The sequence below is a fragment of the Haliaeetus leucocephalus genome, unplaced genomic scaffold (assembly GCF_000737465.1).
Source record: "Haliaeetus leucocephalus isolate CR32 unplaced genomic scaffold, Haliaeetus_leucocephalus-4.0 Scaffold184, whole genome shotgun sequence".
In the NCBI taxonomy this organism is placed as follows: Eukaryota; Metazoa; Chordata; class Aves; order Accipitriformes; family Accipitridae; genus Haliaeetus; species Haliaeetus leucocephalus.
In genome coordinates this window covers 8,116,129-8,138,945 of record NW_010972620.1, presented here as the reverse complement: position 1 = coordinate 8,138,945, position 22,817 = coordinate 8,116,129, and the positions used below count along the sequence as shown (strand labels likewise).

The 22,817-nt window shown below is 41.8% G+C and overlaps 1 protein-coding gene across 1 annotated transcript in view; it reads left to right on the top strand.

Moving 5' to 3' along the window:
* Window positions 1-22,817, top strand: part of SORCS3 (sortilin-related VPS10 domain containing receptor 3) — a 311,734-nt gene that overhangs the window by 207,131 nt on the left and 81,786 nt on the right. Inside the window, exons 7-8 of the mRNA XM_010564990.1 lie at window positions 15,115-15,179; window positions 22,049-22,167. Of these exons, the coding sequence (XP_010563292.1) occupies window positions 15,115-15,179; window positions 22,049-22,167 (184 nt within the window). The remainder of the gene's footprint in view (window positions 1-15,114; window positions 15,180-22,048; window positions 22,168-22,817) is intronic.

Here is a 22,817-nt window from a genome sequence, read left to right as displayed (position 1 = left end):
TTTTTTTTTTTTTTTTTTAACATGCTCTCTGGTACTTTGGGTGATTCTGTCAAAGCCTGGGAAGTGGGGAAAACCCATTTGTGTGGAAGAGAGGGAGAAATCTGCACAGCATTTCTGATGGCTATGGGGATAATTTGGAGCACTGAAGTCACTGCCCAGGACGAGCCTAGTCAGTAAAAGACACTGAACTACACACTAGTGATGAAAGCTGGTCAGAAAACACCAACAAGGCAGGAGGGGAGAGACAGTAGGAGGTGGAAAATAGGATGTGCACTAGCCTGGCTTCAAGGAGCAGTATTTGTATACAATGAATAGGAAAAATGTGGTGTAACAAGCAGTTCTCAAATATACTGCTGATTGCCTCATTGAGACTCCCCAGAATTTTATTTTTTTCTCTTTCTGTGATAACCAACCAGATTTCTGGTTGTTTCGGTATCCATGAATGCCAGCCACAATAATTTTGAACTCCAGGAGAGTTCCAGGAGAAGGGAACAGGCTATTCTTTCACTGGGAGAAGGGAAGAGGCTATGCATCCACTTAGGCTATGCTTTCGAGTTACCAGTTTTCTGTCACAGTTGGTTGAAGCATGAGGCAGCAAATTTCATCTCTCAAGGGCAAGGTTTTCAGTCCTTTCTGTCATGATTTTGGATAGGAACAGTGATAATACTTAGCCAGTGTATTTCTATTTATTTGCAGCTTGAGTTTCATGAAGACTATAGTGGAGGTCGGTTTGGATATCTGAGGGTAATATAGCAGAAGATAAAGGATTTACCTCAGTGTTACAAAAAGTTATGATCTGGGTTTGGATCTGCAGTTGGGCAGAGGTTTACGTCCATTTTGACTTCCTCATCTCTGTGACAGCACTGATATTTCCTAATCCCAGTGCTAATTTGGGTCCACACAGACTGTTTCAGCAGCAGTTCCAGAAGTGACCTTTGGATACAGCTAAGGTTACCTTTACTTGACTAGTTTGCCAGTAACGAAATGGTTAGTCAAATATGTGCCTGTCTCTCCTGTAAATCCCATTAATCATTAATTACCAGATGGTGTCATTGCATAGTGCTGGGGAAACATCGCTTGATTTTTTACAGCCAAGTTTAGTGTTAAGAAAACATAGTCTTGTAAATGTCAAATTGACTATTAAGTAATCCTGCATTAGAATTTTTCAGAATTAAAACCATACCGTACATGGAGCTGTGGATGAAAAGAATAATTCCAGTTTGGCAACCATGGATAACACCACCTATAGTGTCATCGAGGCATATACCCAGTGGCTATTCACATAGACTGCACATGAAGAACTGAACAGGGACCTATTACTGGAGAATCCTGTGGGCTAATGACTCATTTGCCTGTGATAAGGGACTTGCTTTCCATGCCCTGTGGGCGAGAACACCTGGGAAAGGTTTTTCTCCCAGAGGGTAATGCTAACATAAATCTGGAATGTGTTACTCAAGCCACCTGCACCATTAACTGTACTAGGCTGAGGACAAAATTTTCAAACTCTAGCCTCAAGCTCTGTAATAAGGGTTCAGGAGAGATGAGACCTTAAAAGGTCTAGGCATATATTGAAGGATTTCTTTGCAAGGTCACATTAGTTAATTAAAGATCACAACACCATGGTGATAATAAGACCAATTTTATTTTCCTTTTCACTTAAAAGATGAGCAAGTGGGGAAAATGTGAGGTTAGGGATTTTATTTTCATTTTGTTTGCCTACAATTAATGCAGTTGGCACTATAGATATTCAATGTTTCCAAACATTACATCATAGCTGACTAGCTTGTGATTATACAGTAACTCAGTGGCAGAGATAGAAATGCAAAATGGGTATAGAGTTGGATACTTTTTATTGGCAGAAATAGTGTTTATTTTTGTTGAAAAATTTTCAAGTCAATAAAGATATTCTAGAATTCATGTCAACATTATCAAAATGTTTCTCTCAAAAAATTAAACAAAGGAACGTCCTGAAATGTTTGACATTTTTTGGATGTTTTTTTAAAGTGATTTTAAAATTTGAATAAAATCTCATTTTGCAATATATAAGCTTTTAAAATTAAAGTAGGGAAAGACTGCATTCTGAAACAAAGTGTCTGCATAAAGCCAACATAGAGGGGTCCTGACTCCTATTCCCATCTTGATTTTTGTGATGCAGAGCAGATGTTGGTCTCTAATATCCAAGTTAGAAGTTCAGTATACTTATAATGTACTTCTTCATAACTGTGATCTGTAGCTTACAAGAGTGACCAACAAAGTTTGAGAAACCTTTGTAAGTTTTATATTTTGCTTTTGTCCATGAGCATATTTTTTCCCAAACTTAATCCTATACTGTTATTCAAGTATAGATTGCTAAGTGTTCTTCCAGAGATGTTGTGATAGATTTCATGGATATCTAAGAGTATAAAATCCTAAATGACCCTAAGAACAGGAAAATCCTTCACTTTCTGTCTCTGGGAAAACCTGCAGGACTGTTTTATAGAGGCTGCATAGACCCCACCTGTTCTGTAAGCACTAACCTGCCTACAGTTAGTGTAATGCTCAGACTACCATTCCCATTTCTGAGCACAGTCCGTGTTTTTTTAAACTAATTTATGAGCGATTGACACAAATAGTTGGATCTGGGAAAGCATCTTTGTAGAAGGTGGAAAAAAACCCTAGTACACTACTGGAGGAGTATTACAGAACATTGTTTAGTTTACTTGGGACCAAAAGCCAAGATATTTGGGTTTCTGGTATATATTTACACCTTATGCTGACTAATGACTTCATCTTACAGAGGAAATTTGATACAACTAGTCTCTTGTACTATGAATATAAGCTCTAAGTAGTAGCTGATGCTCTGGAAGAACTACTAAAGGATGTTTGTTGCCTGACTTTCTGTTGTGTGATGCTCCTCTCCTTACTGCCTGCTTTCCTAGGAAAATAAGTGTTTGACTTTGTAAAAAAGTCCTGTGGATGCCACGCTATCAGGCTCCCTGGGCTCCAAGCTCTTTTAGCAAGAAAAAAAGAAAAACCTACTGGCTACAAGGATTGTGTGTGATCATAAAGGGAAATAATTTAAAATACTTTAAATTCTCCTTTAAAATCCATGAACTACATAATAAATGAACCACAAGAAAAGAGCCACATGATAGCAAACTCACAATACATGTACTCCCTCAAATTCTGGCTGCTATCACAGCTAGAATGAGTTCTTTCAATGGGTGGTGTATACCCTCTCGAAGGTCAATTCTGGAGTAAGTTGCCTTTGAGGAACCTTTCCTTCTAACCTCCTTTTGCTTGAGAAACACAACATATCTTGCAGAAGGAAGGGTTATCCCTTGTCCACTAATGTAACTGTGGATCTCCTTACATAAATACTGTCTGGCTTTTAGAATTTGAGATTTGTTGTGATTTTAGTACAATTTGTGATGTTAGCCATATTTATGACTTTAATGTACTGTGGCTGGCAGTGATTATTTTTTTTAAGACTTGAAAAGTAAGAGCTAAAATATTTCTGTTCATTGGTTTTAAATTTAATGCTTACCACTAAATGTCACATATTGTACTGCAGTTAGGGCTTTCAGCCATCAAAAAGCCTTTTGCTTTGGTCTCTCGTCTGTCAGGTTTCTTTATGTCTCAGGGGCAGTCTCTTCTCTTATTTCACCCATTGCTAATCTTGGATCACTATGTAATCCCCTCCACCCTCTTGTGACTAAGTGTCTTCAGACTGGAGCAGACCAGATAAACCAGTAGTGAGAAGGATCTAAGGAGGAATTTGTTGAATATTTCTCTCAATTAAGATTGATCCCTGGACTGGATCCCAATGCCATGTCTGTCTGGACAGTGCATGGTGGAAGGATCTGTTTCCTTCTCATGCAACAGGGTACCAGATAAGATATCCAAACTTCATCGCTCTGTTTCACAGGCCAGTGTTGGAAGCTTAATTGCTGTACTGCAGACTCATGCCTGGGCTGACTTCATTCTGTCTCTCCCTGATGCATGTGAACTCAAACACAAATTAATTTCAGCCTGTCAGTAACAGTCCCAGAGTAATTGTTTGTGATACTTTGTAGGAAGCAGTGATGAAAGCCAGCCCTTTAATTAATATATTGAATAATGCATCTCTCTGAGGCATATGGGGATCTCCCATACTGTCATAGCTTGGCAGAGCTAATCAAAAGCTAGGCTGCTGGGCTGACAGTAGTATCGTATTTTGCGCTCTCTGGCTAGCAAGGAATATTCTCCCACTTTTTTTTGTGTGTGGCATTTGGCTTAGGTTTTGGCCTTTGCTCTATACCACACTAATCTCTGTGTTTCTGGGCAAATGGGTGAATTTTCAATTTTCAGTGTGGGAAAGAACCCCTCTTGCTTTCAGGTGACTGGAAGACAAACGTTTGGGAGTCATTTTAAAAATCACCATTGTTCTGAGAAGTTTAGGAATGTCCTTTTCACATACTCTGATTATGGACAGAATTTTCCAACCATTTCATTCAGTGGCAAAACACCTGCTGGCATCAGGGAGCTAGCATCTTTCTTGGACCCAGCCTCCCCTCTGCCCCAGACCTCATCCCAGATGGCGCACCTGGATTTCAAGAGACACACCTTTGTGGGGGTTCTTGCAGCTCTTGTTTCTTTACAGCAGCTGGGGCTGGAAGCATTCTTGCATTGGAGAAAGTTGCAATCTAGTGGATAATTTATCCTCAGTAAGTACATCAATGCTATCAAGGACCATTTTTTGCTTGAAACTAGGTTTTCAGTCATACCTCAAAGCTCTTCAGGTAGATTTTCTCAAGAAGAATCAGGAAAGACCCAGATAAATTCCAGTCCATTTCTCTGAACTGACTTCAGCCTCTGAACCTTTGGAAGTTTGCCTGCCATTAAGTTGAACAAAAACAGTTGTTTTATTTAACAGAAGGAGCTGAACCCATGCTGTGCAGAAAGAACAGTCTTATCATGGCAAAACAGACAAGATGTTTCTGCATTCATTTAAACGTGAGCCATTTGTGTTGCTCAATAACATCCATTAAAGATAAGGAGGTCCCTCTTTATGCCTTCTGCCTGTTGGAAATTAACAAACTCTCTTAAAACGACAATTCATCAGCAGTTATATGAGGCAGAATTCATTCTCGGCAAGAGAAGAAATTGAAACTCCCATCCTTTCATTCCCTTGCATTCCCCTGAGCCTCCTCTGTAGAACGAGATGAGTTTAATTCTGCTATTGTTAAGCATAGCGAGCATGAAGATACATCAGAACGTAAGAGTGGGAAGGAGTATCTTATTAGCTGCACTACAGGTTCTTTTAAATAATGTTGATTCAGTAACTTGTCTCTTGCTGATCATATACAGAACAAGGACGGGAAGCCAGTAAGTGAGGCTGTTTCACATGCATATTTGCAGTGAGCTAATTGGAATAGGAGATAGCAGTGGTTATCATAGCTCTGTAATTATCTCACAGATAATTGTCGTCCATTGGGCAGAAGGCAATAAAAATGGGATGTAGACACATTTCCATGTTTAGTGAAATATCAGAAGTTCTGCCGCTGAGTTTAAGAGAGAGAAACATACTGACCTGTGACTGCCAGCAAGGACTGAGGAAATAACAAATAATACCTGTAGACTTCAGAGCTGATTTCAGCAGATCTGGGTTTTCTCCCATAGGAGAAAATCCTGCTTTTTATTGGAAAAAATAAAGAAAAACAAACAAAAAATGCTGCCAGGTTTTTGGCCAAAGGGTACAGAAAGATTCTTAGGTTTTGCTCACAATATTTTTGGTTTTTAGGTTTTGATTGAAAAATCTTTGAGAGAAGGAGACATGTTCCATTATAATATTGATTTTAGGGGTAATCTGTAATAGTGACTCCCTAAAGCCATTTCTGGATCTGCTGTAGTTTCTCCAGAATTCTTTTTTTTCTTTCTACAAATCATTAGATTTGAACAGTGTGTATTACTTTTCATTTGGCCTTGTACTTTTCTTTTCTTTTATTGCTCATCTATAACAACAGATTAAGAACCCAACAAAGAGAAGCTCTTGCTTTACCTACAGCTTGACCATACATCTTTACTTCTTGACATGTGGGTAGCACAAACTCCCATTCCAGCATCCTGCCCTGAGCATTCTTACTTGGAAAGGGTAATGCTTTGGAGACTGGAATGCTTTGGGACATCACAAAGAACCGGGAGTGCATCTAGTGCTCAGGCCCCTGGGCAGCCTTGTCTCCTTTTTGTCTGTGCATCTGTCTAACTTGAAGCAAAGGAACCCGCAAAAGCTCTGTGTTTTCTCTGGTCTCTCCTGCTACAGTGTGGCTTCCACTGATGGGGAGACCTGCAAGTGGCTGTGGCCATTTTATTCATCTCCTCTCTGTTCTGTCTGTGAGGATGCTTCTGTTCTGAATGCAAACCTGTCTTGTCACGAGACACGTGGTGATCTGCAGACCTCCTGTCACCATTGCTTTTACTCATCATAGCCACACAGACTTCTTGTTTCCACAGAGAGGGCCTGTCTTTGCATATCTGTCTGCTGCCAGAATCCTTTTTGTTTCCTGCTTCTTTGTCTTTTCCTCCTATGGATGCTGGGACAAATGAGCATCTCACCCTCAGTGGCCAATTGAGTATGATTTTTTGGGGGGCAAGGAGACTTGCTGATGCATTTATGCTTGCTGGTCTGGAACAGAGTAGTTTATTCTCCTCTGTCTTCCTCCCCCTTCTTCTTCTTTCTTCTCTCTCTCTTCCTTTCCTGGCTGATGGTTAAAAGTCAAAGAATGAAATAAGCCATTTGTTCTCTTCAGGTTAGCATCTGAAATGCAGAGAAACAATTGTCACAAAAGGTTTGTGACAGAAATCTAGTTTTCCACATTGCCTTTCTCCAAAATGCATAAACTGAACCACAAATTTATTTCCAGAATGTTAGATCTTATCTCAGGGTAATTCTTCACAATATTCTGCAACAGGGAATGTGGAGATTCATCCTTCCTTAAATTAATACAATGTACAATTCACATAGGCATATGGGGCTCATCAGCATATCCTATACATTTTGCTTGTGCCAAGTTTCATACTGGCATCCCCTCTTTCAACGATTTAAGTTTTATTTTTATTCATCTATTGCTGCATTCATTTATTAAATGATGCTCTTACTCTGAAGCTTTTCAGAGGCACTGTATTCTGCCTAGGACTCTCTTAATAGCTGAATCACTGAGCCTTAGCGTTTCAGGCATGTCATTTTTGCAGTCAGAAAATGTTCATACAAATGAGGGCAATTAAACACACAGTGAGCTGAGAATCCTTATTTTGGTGTAAAACATTGCTTGAAAGGATCATGTTTAAGATACTTTTGCTAGGAGACAAACTCAGAGGAATATTATGAGTCTTCTAAACATTCCTTTCCAGGGAGGGAAACAGTAACTCAGTGAAGTCCTTGGCTGCAGGACTGACGGGCTGAGCTGATGGCTTCTTTGAGCATGTACTTTGCTTTTCTAAAGTGGTCAGAAACAGGGCTGATTCATGTTTCCTGAAAAACCAAAGCAGTAATCTACAGCAACTCCCCATCTACATGACTTTCAAAGGAGGGTAGCCAAGCACTGACCAAACATTAATTAACTGGGCTTTATAATATAGTAGGCACTAAACTAATTTTAAACCAAATGCAGGGAAAGAGATCAAAGTCACTCAATATGTCAGTGATCAGTCTTGGAAGAGAAACAAAAACTTTGTGCTTGAGTTTCAGAGATCTGCGCAAAGCATAGCTGGCTAGAAAATGGCATTTCCCTGATTTATTTATTTTTTCCAAAAAGCTGAAAAAAACACTAACCACACCACCCGCATCCCTCCACCCTCCACCCCCCACCCCCCCGCAATCTGTTCTACTCCCAAATTTTCCATTGGCAAACAAAGGTTTTTGATTAAGTAGAATGAACTATTTCTCTGGAGTGGATTCCCTCCCCCCAGTAATTTGGCTTAGATTTTGGTCACCAAAATGACATTTGTATACAATAATTTCTGCATTTCGGGTTTCCACTTCTCCTATTTTTCTGTTTTTTCCTCTCCTATTCCAAAAAAAGAGTGATGGTGGGGGAAGAAAAGGATGGAGAAGAGACAAAGCTAAAAATGTGTGATTTTTTAGTGTCTCCAAAAATATACTTTTATTCTTGTTTCCTCAAAGGACTTGAAATTTAGAATATTAAAAATAAGGGTGTCCTGCAAAAAATGTCCCTTCTTTCAGAAGGCAAAACAGAATGAAACCCTTCTGTTGGATTATGTTTCAAACTTGTCTACCATGAAGTTTGCAAACCTCTAATCCCAGGTAAATCCCCTCTCTCCTCTCTAGAAATGCATTCCTCAAAGTATCACTGTCTGTGCTGGATGCATGTAGGACAGAGAGCTGATGGTATATTGCGCACTGAAGCTTTGAGATGTCTTCAAGACAATAGCATCTTAACTTGATGAGCTGATGCTTGATTACTTCCACCATATCCTGATGATGGTGCTGCTAGGACTTGGCAAAAAAAGACTTCTTATTCAATTAGGATAAGCCCTCAGTGCTGCTTTTACATAGCCCAGATTGGCTGTACCCTGATGAGTCAGGAGCAGCAGGCTGCATGGGAGTAGCTTATTTAGTTCATAAGTAAGCAGCAGGACTGTGGCTGCACCTGGAAGCACACCTGCTATGAGTGCTGGCTTGACGTAGCTGACAGATCTGCTGCCTGCATGAGTCTCAGTCCCCATGAGAAGTTATTTCAGGCACCACTGGGAAATTAAGATGCCACCTCCAGCACATGCCCTGCCTGTGCTGCTGGCCCTTTTGAACCTTGACAGGGCTGTGAGTAAGGATCTTCACTCTTCTACCTACACACTTTTTGGAGTTCATTTCACAAAAATTTGGTTATGTTTATTGGGGTTTATAGTATAGGTTGGGGAAGGAATGCCAGAGGACTTTGAAGGACTAAGACCTATTAACTGGATGAGAACTAGACACAGAATTATTTGTATTCTTAGTTTTTGGTATTAGCATACAGGGAAAAGAAAAATCATGAATCGCCAGCAGCTTTGTTCTTTTGATAAATGCACTTTAAAGGTATTCTCAGGTTCAGGGGCTTTTCTTTCCCATTGCTTTTAATTTCTGTGATATAAAGAGTCACCTTCTTTACTGTGAAGAGAAAAAAATGTTTTTGTGTGCAGCAGAGCCTGCTGTCTTGTGTGGATTCTCTAGTGTTTGGTGACCTGATTGAGCCTACATGTCAGCTTTTCCCTCAAGGAGAGGATTGATTTGGACCTCTTTCCCCTTCCTGGCCTGCTGTATCTGTGAAACAACTGTGTGTAGCAACTCTATAGTTCTGAGACCTGTAATCCACTGAGTTTACAGGTAATTTACAGGTTTAGACATTCAGCAGGTAGTGGGGATGAGATGCAGGTAGGCAGATACATGTATGCACATATGGAAACACATGCAGATGCTGTGAACAGCTTAAGTTTTGTTTCCTTTGAGATACCAGGCAGAACACCTCCTTAAAATTCATTGGGACCTTTTTAAAAAGGATTGGCTTTGCTGAAAAGAAATTAGCTGAGAATAAACACTTGGCAATTTTTTTGCCTTATCTTGCAAGCTAAGTCTCACAACAATTACTTCTGCTGATGTCCAGGATTGTAGCATCACAGAAATTAGCACTGGAAAAGATGTAGAAAGCTCCAGGGACCTGGCTAAGACACTTTCTTACAGTATTTTCCTGCCCAGCTTTTCTTCCAAGCTGCATTTGAAATATGCTGTGCAAGGAGGTTTTGTCCATAACTCTTCACAGACCTCATCATATCCTACCCCATCCAGCAGCATCTCCCCCTGTTCAGCCACAGAAAATGATACTGTATTTACGTGTTTAATAAATACATTCTTTCCCCCAACAGTTGAACCTTTGTATCTGTTTTTAACTAGGGTAGTTTATGACGTGTTGTCGGCCTGAGCTATATGCAGCTTGTGTGCACGTTGGCTATTACGTGTGCAGAGTTAATGCCTGATGGAGCTAGTTTTAGCCTTGATTGCAGTAAATAACAGATGAATACACAGAATCCTCTTGACCGTCTGAAGGTTACTGCAGTTACTGATACCTAGACAAACATGATGCCATATTAGATGGAGAAGGTAGCCTGTTGGCCGTTGGCCCATGTTGGAAAGGTGTGTATAATTTAGCAATGGTGCTACGTGAAAAGATCCAGATCATTTGAGCAGGAATTGTACGGATCAGTTTCTGCTCCCATCTGCCCATATAGATGTGGCCCTTTTGTTGCTTGGGTGAGTTAGTCCCATGCACTACTTGCCTGGTACCACACAGAAGTGTTTACTTCTGGGACAGGATACAATTAAAATTGCAGCAGATTAATTGGCAACATCCACTAATTTGGCTGCAGTTGCCTGCAGCAAAAGGATGTGTTTTCCCCTCCTTTACATATTATTGCACAATAAATTTGCCTTGTTCCTTCCCATTTCTAGCCCTTATCTACTGCACAACATCCTGCTAAGTAGTCTATGTCTGTTTCCTCCATTTCAAAAACAGTGACAATTGCCTTCAGTCTAACATCGCAACCTGCAAAAATGGGTTTCCAAGTTGGCATTTTTGGAAAGTCTCAATCCGTTGTAAAAGTTTTGATTTTGTTTTCAAAGCCAGAGCTGGTGGATGCCATCTTGACTGGTCAGAAACCAGGCACACCCCTGGCAAAAAAGCTCAGTCCAGGCTGATCTCCGTGGCCTGATTTTTTACATTGTTGTAAATCCTTAACACAAATGTTGCTCGCATCCAGTGATACCCACTCCCACCTCCCAAGCTAATGGGTCCGGAAGATGGAGAAATAGCGTATCTCTTATTCTCTGTTGATGGTTTAGGGAGCAAGGATCAACAGCAGTCAGTCTGAATTGCTCAGCATTTTTGATCTAAGATGCTAGAGTAGCTGAATCTCAATGCTGCCTTTTGTCATTAAATGCCTAATGTCTGGAAAATGGGTAGAAAAAAATGCAAAAACTGGTTATTCCATGGAAGGGCAGTAGAGTTGGTAGAAAGAGTGAGCTGAGGTGCAGTAGGCAGATAACCCAGAGAGTCTGTGTATTTCCTTTTTCCTTTCTTTGCATATGCTAGCTTTTTTCATTTTGAACTATATAGTGTCTTACATGGAAACATTTCAGGAATAGCTACTTACAATGCAGAATACTGTGTTTTCCTTGCCCTTCTTGCTTGCCTTCCCTCCCGGTCAGAGATGAAATATTAGCAGAGCGGCCTAGTAAATATGCACCCATGTACAAATCTCTTCCCTTGATAGAGATAAGAATCATGCCAGGATTCTATTCATCCTTCAGCTTTCAAGAACGCACAATCCTCTTCTGAAAAGAAGGGAGGAAAGATCTTGTGAAAACCGAGAGCTACCATGAGAACAAAAAAGAAAAGCAGAAGATAGAGAAAAAGTAACTATTGCTTCCTTCCTAATAGGATTCAGAGGTAGTTTGAATTCTTAATTGACCAATGATCCTGCGCCAGCTGCAATACTGGCTGCAGGCTCCGTGTTTCGAAAACTGCCTTTGCAGCAGTCAGGGAACGTGTCAGTAGGAAAAAATTGACCTTTCCTGTCACTTCTGTCTGCATCCTATCAGTATTTTCTTGTCCAAGTGGTGATAAATGAATAGGGATGGTGGAGGATGTTGATTTAGCATGGTTTCTCACAGTGAGAGTGCCCTTTTTTCCTCCTCATGGCCATCCAAGGCAGCAGCACACACAGGTGCATTTTGTGGACCTTGGCTTAGTTTTTGCTGTCTGGAGTTTGTCCACAAACAAAACACAGAGCTGAGCTGTGCATGGAGCCTGAGGTGTGACCATGTGGCAGAAAAACTGTTTTCAAGCTGTCCTTAGGCTTCTGAGTGTTGTTAAATTCTCTCGTCTTTGTAAGCCTCTGAAATAGAGCTGTTTGTCAGCCAGAGAGTCATGAAACCCCTTCCCAGCCACCCCACTCTGTGGGCTCCACTTGGTTGTGGAGGACACAAAGGGGAAATGGTAAGTCAGGGGATGCTGACATCTCTCCTCATCATACTTCAGTTGCTCAAATAATTTTGAGCAGTGCATCCTCCGAATGTTCTTCAGAGAGATGACGTATGACAAAATACAAGGTTGTGAAGGTGTCTTTTCTTGTTTTGTTGCCACTCTTGTATTGCTGGACCTGAGAGGTTGTTGCAGTGAGTTCTCAAGACCAGAGGAATTACTGCATGAGATAAAGGAATAGCTTTACAGTCTGCGTGTGCATTTTTGCAGCTGTGCTCCAGGACCTGCATTCACATCTTGCTCTTTCCACTGCCTGACTTTTCTGCATTCTTCATCTAAAGCTTCTCCAGACAAATGATGAGAGACCTTTTACTGAAAATACCTATATTCAGGACTCAGAGCACTGCAAAGCAAAGCTGTGTTCTTTGCCAGTGGGAACAGACGTGAGGCGAGGCATGAAGAAACAGCATTGATTGGGGATTTGTTTTGCAATCAGAGTCTTTGATATAAGAGAGCGACTTGGTTTGGGAGAAGGAAGGATGACCGATGTATTACGTTACAGGCTTGTTATCTGCCTGCAGATAACAGGAGCTTGTCTTGCTTTTGGGTTGCAGGAGATTGCTTCGTAAGCTTTTCTACTTGAAGTACGGTATTCAGTGAGCAGAGAAGTACTAGGGGGGTGCAGTATGCTCGTCCTTTTTTCATCATCATTGTTGTTCTGAAAAGAACCATCAGGCTTGTCAAAACTAATTAAAGAAAGAAGTGGATGGCACTGGGAAGGAACTTCAAGCTAGAATGACATGTTTCAGGAGACTCCTGTCGTCCCCTGGTGCTCACTTAATAGGCATTATTGAGTAGATCCACAGAGCTTGTGTATGCAAATGCACAATAGTAGCAGCTATTTTGGATTTTGTTTGGAAATACTTAGGTTCTTCTTGTTGCAGTCCCTTTTAAAGTGAATAGTGTTGTGGTAGACTGATGTTTCTTATTATCTGGGCCAGGAGTAGGTTTGCCCCATTGCTGCAGGGGTAGGCACAGCACCTCCTCCGTGCGGAGGGGAGGGACCCAGGAGGTGTGTGGTGGGGAGCAGGAGAGGCCGCCTGGCACGGAGGTGCCAGGACACAGCAAATGGCTCTGGGTAGGAGGCTGGCGTCTGGCTTCCAGAGGGAGGCCTGGAGAGTGCACGCTCCAGGGGGAAGGCTGGATTTAAGCAGGCAGCCCATTGGGAAGGGCTGCGGGACAGGTCCTTAATGTGTTCCCAACCGGTACCTAAAAGTGCTGAAACTACCGCTCCCTTGGATAAAGTTGTGATGGATAGATATGTTAGCAAGCACATACTTCTGTCTCTGTTGGCATGTCATAGGCAAGGGTGACGATTGCTGAACAGCTGAAATTACAGCACTTAGGGCTATTTATGGGAAAAAGGCAAAAAACTTCTGCTACGGACTAGAAAGATGTATGTCCTTTCTATATATATTGGGAAATAATGTTGCTGCAGACCATAATATTTTCCTGTGGCATTTTAAGGAATTTCTATTTGTCCTACTGTCACTTTTAACTGTGTCCAGATATTCAGAAGATTTGACCCCGATAATTACATGGTCACAGGGACTCAGGCCTGTTCTGCCATCCTTACCGATAACAGACAATGCTTTCTTCCTTGTGGGATCGCCCTGCAACTGATGGTAGCGATTATGGAGCAGACTATTTCTCACTGGGAGTAGAATGATGAAAGCTCTGCCTGTGTGGCTTTGTTTTGTTGTGTTGGTTTTTTTGGCCACAATTCACAGTGTGTTGTGAATGGACTCGCTATTGATGCGGTGCTCTAGTTAACAAGCAGTGCCAGTTTCAGTTACCTACACAGTAGGTCATAATGTAGTTGTTTTGGCATTTGCAGCACTGGCTGATCTTAGCTGAACTCCAGCACATTCGTATGTTTGTCATTGCTTCAACTGCTATGTTTTTTGTGAGATTCACAAAAATGTATCAGAGCATCTGTATTTTGTTTGTTCTTTTTTTCTTCTTTTTTTTTTTTCCCAAAATGTTTTAGCTGTTGATGCCCCAAGGATGAAAGCAGCAAAAGATTGTGATAAAAGTGTTTCAGAACATTAGGGAATTTGAACGTTAGCTGGCTCACAGGGAATCTATTATTTACAATCTACTGTATCAAATTCAGCTCCCACCAAATTAGAAACTGATTTTTGTCGTTGTCCCTTTTTAATCTAACCCTTTGGTTAACTCAGGAGAAGCAGCTCCATAAATCACGTGGACATCTATGGATTTTTTTTTTCCCCTGCCAGCCATTGCTAGGACTAAATGTTCATCTTCCAGTGATTCTTACCAGCCAGGACACTAATAATAACATTTCTGTTCTGGGTTTGACTTTCCCTCTGCCAGGAGGAAAACTATCTTTGTAATGTGCCTTGCAAAACATTTTTAGGGAGTAAAATAACAATGCACAGGAATATTTGACTTGAGGTGCTTGGGTTTCAACTCATGAGGTTAAAGGAACTCATTGTGCCTTGTTTTATGATTATCAAGGACCATGGCATGGGATCATGGGATGCATAAGGAATACTTTCTCACGTTTTTTTTTAATCAGAACTTCATCATGCATATGTGCATCGTTGGTTTTTTTTTTTTTGAAGATGGGGAAACTGAGGTAAACAAGAGCAAGATTGCCCCACAAACCAGGGGCAGATCAAGAAACTCAGTCTCTCATATCACTATTCAGCCAAGTGAACCCCCTTTTTTAATTTGCTATCTATAAGCATGAGGCTGCTGTGCCCTCGTCTTTCCTTCAGCATTAAAACAGAAGTTTTACTGGATCTTGGAACCAGCTCACTTTGCCACCACAGAATGTTCATAGTAGTCTTAATCTTGTAGATGAGGGATAGGCAGGTTCACTCACCAGCGCCTGGGAAGATGTCTGTCTTAAAGGTTAGTATATGGCCCCTGAGAGTGGGCAGTGTAGAAACACAAAGGGGACAAATTGGTAGGAGGCAGGGACTTACATGCCAGGTGTCACAGGGGAGACTTGAACTGCTTTTGCTTTCTCTTACCCTCTCTGATTGCATCCTTTTATCTAACTGGCTGCCTTTTTTCTCTCTCTCTGTCCCCCCAGGTCGGTGGCTGGTTTGGATAAAGAGCCTGACCTCGTGCACATGGAAGCCCGGACAGCTGATGGACGTGAGTGCCTGCAGCCAATGCTGAAAAAGTGGGCTTTGAGTCAAGAATGGAGTGGGAATGGAAATTCACTTTACTCATTTTGTCTCCCCATTTCCATTTTAATTGATAGGAAAGATGTGGGTCATGGGGTTTGATGTGAGGCATACTCTTCTCCTTAGCCCCTGGGGGGGAAATTCAGAGGCTGCTGAGCTTGTCTGTGGAGAGGGCTGAGCAGAAGCACAATCTATTGGGCTAAGGAGCCGTCCATTCTGTTCTCTATTTAGCTGTTTCAGTATCATGTATTTTACATGAATCATAAAGAGCTGGGCTACCAGCACTGTGCAGTACAGACTCTGTGCATTTCCAGAGGTGTTCAGAACAGCTGGGTTGTACCTGGGAATTTGAGAAATCGCCTACAGTCAGACTTCTCCTCTGGCCAGAACGTCCCTATGCCCCAGGTACCCTTTGTCCCCTGTTGAAAAGATTTTTCAGTTTTGCTTGTGATGTATGAATAGATGCTTCGTACCAAACGATTAGAGGCCTTGAAAAGGGGCTTGGATCTGAAGTAAGAAATAGAAAAAAAATTCTTAAGCCCTCACTGAAATGAATCTAGCCACATTTGTAGTAGAATGAATTCCTATGTAATTAACCTCCAGCAAAGATGACAGTAAGTATTAGAAGTAAGCTGACCTTTTCACCACTCTCTCCAACGTGTTTTAGGTATTTCTCACAGGAACTACAGCATGGTAATGCATCTGCTTGTGGGGTGGAGCCAGCTTTACTCCAGCTCAATGCCACACAGCAATGGGACATGTGTCCCTTTTACACTAGAGGGACAATGTAGAAAAGCAACATAGGGCTGAGGTTGTAGAGGATTTCTGGGAGAAAAAGGCCTCATTTTTGTTGATTGCAAACTTTTCTCTGTTTTAGTCAAGTTCTGCATAGGCCAGATGCTGTGTGAACAAGCGCCTGTCTATCATGGTGGCTTCTCTGAGGCTGTGGATCTTCTAAAATCACTTATTGGCCTCCCACTGCTATTTAGTGATGGCAGCTGAATAAATAACCAGGCAATAAAAGCTCAGGGGTGACAGCTGTTTGTTGAATATGTAGAAAAAGCAAAACAGGCTGGCAGGTGGGTGGGCAAGGTAGGGAGGCTTCTTCAGTGCCTTTGGTGCGGTGTGTGCTGTTGCAGGAATGTTAGAAGTGGCCAAAAGCAAGCAAAAAAGGCAAGTAAGTAAGCAAACAAACTGCTGATGGAGTCTGTTTTCAAACTAAGTTTAAACTCGCTCACCCAGCTATTTGAATACTGGATGTGTCAAAGATATAGATGCTTTATTTGAAAGATGTATCCCCAGTTTGCAGACAGCTCTCTTCCTTCAGGTCCTGTTTGCTCGGGGGTTTGCTCTTCTTGTTTTAATGTATAAATTCAGCATTTTGAAATTGGCGGTTGATGGTATTGAGGGTTTCACTGAAAGTCAGACTTAACCGGTAGTGTCAGCAAAACAGGCCCATTGGAAGCCATGGTCCCAGCAGACAGCAGGCACAGGTGAGACCTGGAGGGCTGTGCTGGCTCCACTGGCATGTCCTGCTGGGGGACAGCATCAAAATGACTCCTCTCCCAGCCAAGCACAGCACAAAAGAACCATGTTACTCCAATTAGAGTTTTTAAGGCTTGAAACGATATTAGTTTGTGTTACAAAACATTGACTGCCTCAAAGCTATAGCCTTACCTGGTGTGAAATGGTACAGCTCTCTGTAGTTAGGAATGGGAGGTTGAACTTTTCTCCTAGTTGGCTCTGTAACCAAAATGGGCCTTCATGCTCTCAGTGAAATGGCTGAGGCACTTACACCTACTGGAAAATGGGTCTCTGCAGTTATTTCCTCTTGATGAGAAAGTTTCTGATTAAAGTTTTCCTCAGTAGTGGGGAGAATGAAGGGGAGGCTTTTTTAATGCCTCTTAGGTCAGTCTGGTGGCTCAGTCACTTACTTGATGCATTAACAGACGTAGATTTTAGTATTGCCATTGCTCAGTTCAATTCAGAGACAAGAATCCATGCCTTCAATGTCCCTGGCCACTTGAAAAGTACATGATTCTTCCAGAGGGGGCATTTGTCCTTCTTCTCCATGCTTTTTAGTTGAAAAAAAAAAAAATTAAAAAAAGGCAGGGAGGGAAGTGGTATTTAGGATTGGACTCCTGAACTTGATGATTCTTTTTTTCTTTTTTTTTCTTTTAGCACTAATGGGACTCAAGAACCTATTTAATACCAATTCAGACACTGGAGCCTAAAACATGCTCTGTGGTTGGGAACAGGCGGTGGAGCATGCTAGAGTCTCATTCATCCATAAATGAGTCAGGGCTATCAATAAGCTCATGGAGCTGGAGGGTGGAATTCCTGGTCACTGCTCTGGTGTCTGTCCTCCAAAACGTCTTGCCTCATGGTTTCGTTTGTCCGGTCAGTAGGAATGGTAGGGTCTCTGAAAAAACATCTGCCCCAGTCTCTAGTCTCCTTAAATATTTGCAAGATGCTGCTAATTCCACTGCCTAGCTGATCTCAAGCTGTTCCTGTCTTTTGTAGCAGATGAAGTTTTTCACATTTTTTCGACATTTTGGCAGAGCTATTGTAGCAGAATAATAATCTAGGCTTGCATTTTTAAATTATAAAAACACGTAGGAGCCTTGGGCACTGTACCTTCTGCCTGGGTGTAATAGGCAGCAGCAAGGACAGGGTTGGATGCAAGGGAACTATTACAAATACACTGACACAAGCACCCACCAGTACTCCTGGGAAAGCTATATTAAACTTTCTGATGTTCAGTGAGATAATCTTCTCCCCACTCACAGATACGATGCAATAAACAGTATTTTAATTAAAGGGAAAAGAAGGGGGAAAAAACCTAACCAGAAAGATAAAACAGGGTAACTAATTCCTGGGGAATAATTTACAGTCCTGTCTACATTTCTAGATCCTCTTTTCCTTTGGGGGAAAAATTGTCGAGGCCAGCTATTTTTTTCTCCCTCTCATGGTAACCTTCACTGGTACTTTATGATTATAAGTCTCGCCTGGCACCAGGACCTGACTTAACCTGAGCCAATCTGCCAATGCAACTTGTTTCCATCAGCTGCCCTTCTCCCTGTTAGCCATGCTGGCCAGCCATGCCTGCTTTTAGCTGCCGTGTTAACGCTGCCAGGAGGGAGCAGGCCTTGCTGTCCTGTGTCTCCGTAAGTCACAGTAACCTGCACGTAGGTCAGCCCTTTGCAGCCTTCAGTGCAGTGACAGGTTTGACTGTTTCAGTGTCTCCCTTCAGGGACCCACATCTCTGGGTGTTACCCACCAGAGAGAGCCTCTTGTGCTCCTGCTTCCTGCCAAAGCTGTCGTGACTGGTGGGCAAAGAAGAGACTTAGTAGCTTGGCTTACTTCACCAGTTTATCACTGCAAATTTCAAGAAATTGTTTCAGTTTTATCACTACTAGAAAGGGTCAAAATACACTCCAAATTCTCAACATGGGAAACTATGTTAATTAGCAATGGGGAGGTGTTTCAAGCTCCTCAACTGAAAAATGGCTGCACATGTGAGAAAGCCATTCCCTAATCTGAAGTGAGATAAGTTGGTGGGAAGGGTTTGTATGGAGGTATGGATGCTGGGATTTGAGCTGCAGCAAACCCTCCAGGCTGCTTCATGTCCATATTGCCTCCTTCACAGGTAGGCTGAGAAAGTAGCTGGATGTTGGGTTATAAGCATGAGGAGTTTTTGAAACTGTCTAGGAAATAGGGAGCTCTTCTCAGCTCCTTTTGCAATGGAACATAATAATACCCCCCTCCCCCCCAAACGCACAAAACCCCTAAACCCTCTAATTCTGGTGTTGTGTGGGACGATATATAAATTGGAAATATTCCCCAGATATAAGCCAACCTCCCTTAAGGCATACATCTCCCAGTGAAAGGTAAGCAAGGCTTACAAGGCATAGCTTGGGCACATGCCACCAGCCCCTCTGGGCAGCTGTCCTTTTTCCTTGTGGCTGTGCAAAAACAGGGCTGAAAAATTAACTCCTTTCAGAGAAGAGGGAGCTAACAGCTCAGAAGTTAGGATGCCCCCTTCTCTCTTAATTGACGTTTTTGTTGAGGGGCCCTGTACTTTCTGTATGGGGGAAAATGTGCTCTGTGAATGGGACCATAGCTTATGAAAGGATCATACCCTTCAAGAAGCTTGAGCAGGGACTTGGCATTGTTTCTTGCTTCCAGTCACACACAAATGTGAACTGGGTGCTGTCGTATTTTTTACCTCATTTTTTAACATATTTTAAAAGGAATTATTTTTCATTTTCTGTGGAGCAGCAGGAAAGAAAGCAAGACTTGAACTTATTTTCGTGTCCGAAGGCAGACAGGTTTGAAAATAATTTTTTTGTGTCTGTGGTTTTTTTCATAGGCCTTGTGTTGTAAAATATATGTAAATAAACAAACAAGAGACTAAATGGAAAATGGGTAGTGAGCTACCCCCCTTCTCTACCACCAACTTCCTGTGAATATTAATCAGGTGCCATTCTTTGAGTATATTTGATTGCTGGTGTAACACACTCAATATGACACATTTCCCAATGAGCAGGAAGCTAGCTGTCATGTCAACACTTGTGATGTATTTGCATTTATTTGTGACAGGTTTTTATTCCTCCTCCCATTCTGTCACTCAGCAGCAGCAAATTATCCCTTTTTTGGAGGGATAAGAATATCCAGGCGACTGTGTGGGAGAACATACCGGAAGGAATGAGCTTCTAAAAATACAGCTCTTGACCTCTCCTCCTTGTTCTGCCTGGTTTTAGTGCTACCTCAAAAACAAGCCAAAGCTGCTGAGCTCTTTGGATAGCATGGCAATATATAAGATCCTCTTGTTTTCTGAGAAGTTGCTTTTATCCACCACAAAGATGTCTTAGATTCCATGTTGAGGAGGTAAATAGCAGCTCTGAACCAAGTGTGCGTGTGTCAGTTGATGAAGAACCTTAATTTATCCCAGCTGAGAGTCTGACCTCTCTACTGCTGCTGGTATTTTTTGCTGGGAGAAACTCTGATACTCCAGTTATTTGGCACTGTCTGTAGGTCAGATATTTTTCACCACACACTTTAATTACCTCCAGATACTCTGAGCTGGCACCAGCAACAGTTTCTGCTGCTTTAGCATCATCAGTGGGACTATGTTTTCATTACTGCACCAGACCTATGCAACTGCTCTGAATCAGCCATGCAGCCCTTATTAACAAACCTGGAATTCCCAGTGCCTCAACCCAGAACCAGGTCTGCAGCCTTTAAACATGGACCTTCTGTCATGCGATTGGGCATGAACCTTTATTAGGTTAAAGCTTGGTTGTAGTTTGTGACTTTTTTAGACAATATCTTTTTAAAAATTATTATTCTTGTTATCAATGCCTCTGACTTGCATTCTTTTTGCATTCTTAAGAGTCTGTTGGTGGGACAAGGCTATGGAAGGGGAAACCACCAGTTTGTGAATCTTGTCTTTGAATCTGGGAAGGCGGTTAGCTGAGTGTCAGAGGATTTCAGTCATGCCTCCCAGTGCTTTCCACTGAACTACATTTTGCTGTCACTGGAAGGACACAGACTAAGGACAATAGCAGGTTTTATGGGGTGGAGAATCCTGTAAGCAGCTTTGTTAGGCTAGTTACTGTCCTTTTAAACTTCCCTTTTATCCTTTTGGGCTCAGTTTGACAAAATCCTTGTTAAAAGGTGCAGTTGTGAACTAAAATCACTGCGCCAGGCTCACCCCAGCCCTTATAAACTCACTGTTATCTTCATTGATAGTCGGTCCTCACCCTTTGTAGAAAAGCGAACAAATGCGTGAATCTAAGAAGCCTGTAGAAGTGCCACAGTGTAAAAGATATGACCCTTTTATCACTGAAACCGTCATCTTAGTTGTATTTTTGTTTTCTCCCTGATTTGCAGTTTTCAGAAGCTGAAAGGCAGAGATGGCATATTTAGATTACATACATCCAGAGAGACAGTGCCTTGATTGTTCTGTTTCATGGGATCCATTCTTAGACTTAGTGAAATAATGCTTAATCCTCTATACCCCCTACCAACTTTGCTGGAGGTGAGCATGTCTCTTCTTGCCGCTCCGAGCAACTTTCTCTATGTCTGCCTTTGCCTTATCCCTTCTTTATGTTCTTCTCCTAGTCCTGTTCCTTCTCTCAAGCAATGCCAAGGACTGACAAGGCATCCCGTTAGTGTGATGGTATTCTCATCTTCTCTCTAGACAGAAGCATTTGATGCCTCTTGCAGTGCATATAACTACTGTTGGGACTCTTCAGCTAGTCATGCTATTTTATGTCCATGATGTTTTCATACCTAGCCTATGTTGGCTATAAAGACTTAATTTTAGGAGGTGCTTGTCATTTTCACAGCAAAATAAGTTAAACTTAATAGCACTGGTTTGGCCTATTTTTTTTCCTTCCTTGTGTGTTACTATCACAATTAAACCCAGGTATTTTAGGGGGAGGATGGGGATATAATTCCCAGCAGGGCAGTGGAATCATTAGGTTCTACCTGGGTGGCTTTTGAAATCTTCTTCTGCTCCATATGTCTCATCATCAGTTTTCTGATGCGTTTATGAGTTGCACCTTCCACTTATGGTTTGAACTCCAGTCTCTTGAGGGATGTCTGCACAATGGGGAACGGAATGATGGGTGTGGAAGTGTGATGAATTACTGACTCCAGAGAGCAGTTACAGTTTTAAAGGCCAGAGGTAGATCATGCAATAACATCTATCTAGTTGGAGATGAGGTTAAGGCTTCCCTTCAGAGACCTTCTTTCAAGCTGCTGATAACATTTGCAGACAACAGGCTCCTACCTGGGCATTTCTCATGTGTACATATTCTCCCATTACAGACACCCACTATTTGACCTGTCGGATCCAAGAGTGCTCAGAGACTAAAAGGAGCGGGCCATTTTCACGCTCCATTGACGTCAGCTCCCTTGTCGTTCAGGATGAATATATCTTCATCCAGGTATGTTGGCTTGATATGAATGTGACATGAATTCTGCCTGTGCAAGGTATTTGTTCTGTGCAAGAGAGGAGGCATATTCTTAGGACAAGTGCATGGGACCACAAGTCCTAAGAGATGGGAGTCTATATATGCCTGCTATAGATTGACTATGCAGTCTGGGATGAAACACTTGATCTCTCTGCTCATCACTTGTCTCAGGGTGAATCTGATATATTTTGAAAGTTCATCCATCAATAATCATAAGGGTCCATGTGTTTCACAGAAGCTCTAACTTGCTATTGTTGTGGCTACTTGGAAAATACAAAGAAGCTAGTGATGAATTGGAGAGAACAGAGAAGAACAATGGAAAGGTGTGAGTGATCATTTTAACAAATTGAAAGGTTTATGCTGATTTGACAGTCAAGTAATGCTAATGGAGTGAAAAAGATTTGCTGTAAGAGGTAGAGAGATTGGAAAAAGATGTTACAGGGCAACTTCAAAGTGGAAGATGACTGTAAATTTGTCAGCTAGTTGATGATGATTTTGGAGATGAAGAGAAAGTGACAGAAATTGAATGAGAAACTACTTGGTTTTTGAGATTTTTTGAGAATACATGGGCTGGATGGAACAAGGCCATCTCTCCCCATTTCATACCGGTGGAAGTGTGAGAA